At 44.5% G+C, this 4,479-nt stretch overlaps 1 protein-coding gene across 2 annotated transcripts; it reads left to right on the top strand.

Annotated features, from left to right (window-relative positions):
• The first annotated feature begins 471 nt into the window (after positions 1 to 471).
• On the top strand, positions 472 to 4,134 carry LOC118888197 (thymosin beta-15A). Of its 2 annotated transcripts, XM_036839162.1 has the most exons (4): positions 472 to 551; positions 2,007 to 2,111; positions 2,454 to 2,532; positions 3,039 to 4,134. In XM_036839162.1, the coding sequence occupies exons 2-4, from the start codon at positions 2,012 to 2,014 to the stop codon at positions 3,220 to 3,222; spliced, it is 363 nt and encodes a 120-aa protein (XP_036695057.1). In that variant the 5' UTR covers positions 472 to 551; positions 2,007 to 2,011; the 3' UTR covers positions 3,223 to 4,134. The 2 variants fall into 2 exon arrangements, with proteins under 2 accessions (XP_036695057.1, XP_036695058.1); XM_036839163.1 differs by lacking the exon at positions 2,454 to 2,532 and having other exon boundaries at positions 3,039 to 4,128.
• Positions 4,135 to 4,479: the final 345 nt, after the last annotated feature.

Genomic DNA, 4,479 nt, shown 5'->3' with positions numbered 1-4,479 from the left:
TGTCACCGCATACTTAGGGTCCTTTGGATATAAAAAGCCAAGAGTACCTGATTACGGCTCCTTCAGCTTGGATCTCGGAGTTTTGGACGTTCAAAGCTAACTGAGTAAAATGTGTCTGCTTATTGTAGAGGCCCCTATTATCGTGGAGGAGTGAGTATACTTGGGAGGAAGGGAAGTGGACCCTCAGGACGAAAGTAGTGGGAGAAGCAGGGCAGGTAGGCCAGCCACTGATCCCTTGGGGAATCAGTGGGCTTGGATGGGGTCTGGATAGGCGGATCTGGTATGACGTTATCAACACCCAGTTGCAAGGGTGAGGTCCTGAGTAGAGAGGAGACGGTAGACTGAGGTCAGCAAGTCTAAATAAGTGGGAGGGGCGAGGAGGCGGGTCTAGGATCCCTTGGCCAATTGGCGAGGACTGGGGCGGGGTCTGGGGGCGGAGCCTGTCACGCAGCTTATAACTGCGGGGTTCCGCATAGGAAGGCTAACCTCGTCCTGTGTACCAAGCGGTCTCAGTTCAGCGGTCTACCTTTCACTGGTCTTCAAGCCTTCGGGTGAGGACGTGCGGCCCCGCCAGAGCCAGAGGACTGTGGGGACAGGAGGGCGTGGCGGCCGCGGGGCTGGCGTATCGGGCCTGCTGGAATTGGAGGGGCGGGGGTTGGGACGGGCGATTCGTATCTGCGCCTCCTGGCGAGTCCGCGCCTTTGTTTTCGCAGCGCCGCCTTCTGCGCGCGTTGCGGAATCCTCCCTGGGTCTGTCCCTGGAAGGTCCGAGGGGGGAGCCCCCAGAGCGGCCAGTCCGCTGTGGCTGCAAGTCCGAGGCTGAGGGAATGAGGAGTGTGGGGCTCGGAGTGGGCCCTCCGGGGCTGGCCCTTCGCTCTCTCCCTTCCCGTGGCTGTTAGGTTGGACTGGGCTCCCGATAATGATGATATTTATTTTGAAATGTAAGCAGATTGCTGCTAACAAACTGGTCTATGCACCCAGCCCTGTTATTATTATTTGAAGTCCCTGGTTCCCCCCTCTGGAGACTGGTGGCTGATTGCTTGTCAAAGGATGGTCTTAGGGTGACCTCGACGGAAGGGAGGCATTTTGGGGACGTCTGGCTGCTTGGGGGCCTCTCGATGCTAGTCTGGGCACTAGACGTGTCTTACCCCATCAGGGTGGGGCCAGGCACGCGCAGGGGAGCTCTGCTTTCTGGGCTCAGGGGTCTCCTATTGTCTCTTCTGGACAAACCCGGAATGATCACATGGCACCTCATCTCCTAGCCTCATCTACTACCCTCTCCTCTTGAGGGGAAAATATGGTGAAATAAAAATGAACTCTAGTTTATCCCATTCTGCTGAAGTTCTTGGTTTGATCATAATTAGCTGTGCCATCTTATAGCGTTTACAAACCAGTGCCATAAGGAGTTATTGTGAGACATGTAATTAGTTATGACTGGATTTAATCCCTCCTCTTATTGTAGCCCCTTAATCTACTGTCTTTGGGCAGATGAAATGGAAAGAAACTAGTCCAATTTGTGCTACCCCTTTTTGTGTGCTGCTCCCTAACCCCCAAGAAAAGTGCCCCCCTCTCATAGTAATTGAATACAAAGTGAACATGCTCAAATAGTGCTATCATCTCCTTACAAATTCATTAGCTGGTTAAACCCAGTCCTTATTTTTTTCTTCTATTCCTATCTGCTCATGTGTTTCTGTCACCTCCATTTTACTTTTGCTGTGATTTTAAAAGTCAGACATATTGGCTCCTGGTTTCTAGAACATCTTGGTTTCTAGTGCATCCTGATCCAATGGCATTTACTGTCTATCAGAAATGGGGTAATGATGTCGGTTAATAAAAAGTATTCTAATAAAAATATGACTTTTCTAAGATCTGTTGCTGTTTTCCTGTTGAAAATCAGCAGGTAAAATACACATTGATATTAAATGTGAGAATTTTGGCTGTTACTCCTTAGTGTGATAATAGTTCTACCAGATAAGTTTTTTTATGTTTTTTTTTCCGGTGTTTTAGTCAAGATGAGTGATAAGCCAGACTTGTCTGAAGTGGAGAAGTTTGACAAGTCAAAACTGAAGAAAACTAACACTAAAGAAAAAAACACTCTTCCCTCAAAGGAAAGTAAGTCATGGGGACTTTCTGAGACAAACAATGGTGAAAATTAATAGATTCAGTAAATAAACTCTTCTAGTAAATTTTACCACAAAGGAAGCAATAACTATAGAGTACGAATTATTTAATGTATAACATTAAAAAATATCAAATAGTTGCCTTTTTTACTTTGCTTATATAAGTAGTTCTCACAAAATAGGCCCCAGTAGTAATGGGGGAATTTTAAAAAGCTGGTTTTTGGTGGAAAACTACTAAAACCCACATTGAAACCAATCTTGGAATATTGGACATAGCATTAGAAACATCTTAGTTTTGTCCGATTTTTGTTATTTGGCATTTTTTTGCATCTAGCTATTTGGGTCTTTGATCTCATCCCTAATGAGCCATGCAAACTGTGGTTTTGGCCTTCTCTACCTGATGACAAGATGAGGTAAGCTAATCAGTTTAGATATAGGGTATACTCAAGTCTCCCAGGGATCAAGGGATCAATTTTGCCCTCCCCACTTACAGCCTGCAGGAGAAACCCCAAGCCAAGGGAAACGTTTTGTCATGTAGCATTATCTGAAAGTTCCAAAGTTAGTCAAAATTGTCTGAAATGACATAACTTCCTAATTGTATAGTGATAGATAAATCTGAAGAAAGTGCTTCACTTGCCCCCCAGTCTCAGAGTGATCTATGGTAAAAATGGCAACAGCATAAATCTACCTCTCAAATGGGGAAAAAGAAACACACAGTTGAGTCTAACAAATGTTCAGCTCATTAATTTGCACACACACATACCTGACTGAGGATTTGTGTGTAGTGCCTTGGCATTCTAAATTTAAAGAAGGTATGGCAGCCTCCAATGACTTGACAAAGAGCTCTTTTGGAAGAAACTGAACTTAATTTTAGGTAAATACCCTCTTAATGATTTTTTTGTGTTTATTTGTTCCCCAGCTATCCAGCAGGAGAAAGAGTGTGGTCAAACATCGTAAGATGGGGATCTCCTTGCAAGAGCAAATTTCAACATTGCTTGAGTGTCTTGATTTTGGTAAAACTTTGTAGAGATTTTAGGCATCTTCTGATGTCTTCTCACCCACAATCCCTGGCTAAGAGGTCAGGGGTAGCCTACGTTCCCTGACATTCATTTTAAAACTTCCATTGGTGCGTAAATTCCAGCTGGCAGATGCTGTCAATAATCTAACCGTTGATGACCTTTGTGCTTGTAGTCTTTGCACCCCCTACCGGATAAGCCACTTTTAACTTTCTACAATGGTTCCCTCTATTGCTTTATAATCTTCATGAAGTTGCATGCTTTTGCATCTTCTCACAGTTTATTTTCATTTGTAATGGAGCAATAAAATAATAAATATAATCAGTATGTTTATAATAGGCTCCCGTGGTTCATTCCTGGTGGTCTTCTAAGGAATGAAAGTACACAAGGGTACTTTTCAGCCAAAAAAAATGGGTGCAGGAAAGCTGCTTCAGCAGATTTGGCACAAGGGAAAGGCCTTCCTCTGATCTGGACAGAAGAGGGCCTTTGGGGATTGTGTGGCTGAACCATACTGACTCCATTTTGTCAGCTCCATCTTAGTCCACACAGTCCTAACTCCTCCCCTTTCCACGTGACTGAGCTTTAGCCTAATTTACAAGGAGTGAGTCCAAGCCAGATGAGTTCCCTATCAACTTTTACCCTTGCCTTCATCTGATATGAAACCTGGAAGAGTGCCTTTTGCTGACATAGATGGTTAATGGTCATGAGACCCCTGGGGAGAGGAAAAAACTCCTATTCCAGTTGGTGCAGACGTGCTTCTTTCTTGGTAGTCAGATTCTACTTTTAGCTTTGGCCCCTTTAAATTCCTCTGTACCCTTTTTGGCAGTGCAGTGTGCAGTGCAGCTGTGAATGCCTCTGGATTATCTGTCTGCCCTATCTATCGTGCCTGTATGTAAGTTACCCACAGAAAACTTCATAATTGCACTTTATGGAGCTGCTCGCTTCATTTTTCAGTCTCAAAGTTCCTTCTCAGTTTGTAGGATATTATTCAGTATGTCTGCCTCCCAACAGGGATGCTAAGTGCTTTTTCCTTAGAGTTAGAATCATAGAGATAGAGAACCTTGGGAGAAGAAGTCACGTGGACTAGCTCCCTTATCTCAGAAATGAGGAAATTAAAACACAGGGTCTGATTTAATCTTCTAAGGTGTATAAGGGCTGGAATTTTAGCCAGACTCTTCTTGCTTTTTGGAAAGTGCTTTTCAACTAAAGTTAGGGGACACCCAAGGTTGGGGTTGGATGGGGAAGGGGGCAAGAGACACTTGCTAACCCATACTGTGCTAAGCACATCACATCTTCTATCGAGCATAAACTCAGATGTCTAATAACCTCTAATGACCTACAGTA

This window comes from Balaenoptera musculus, chromosome X (assembly GCF_009873245.2).
Source record: "Balaenoptera musculus isolate JJ_BM4_2016_0621 chromosome X, mBalMus1.pri.v3, whole genome shotgun sequence".
Taxonomy (NCBI): Eukaryota; Metazoa; Chordata; class Mammalia; order Artiodactyla; family Balaenopteridae; genus Balaenoptera; species Balaenoptera musculus.
This window is presented reverse-complemented; position numbering and strand designations above follow the sequence as displayed.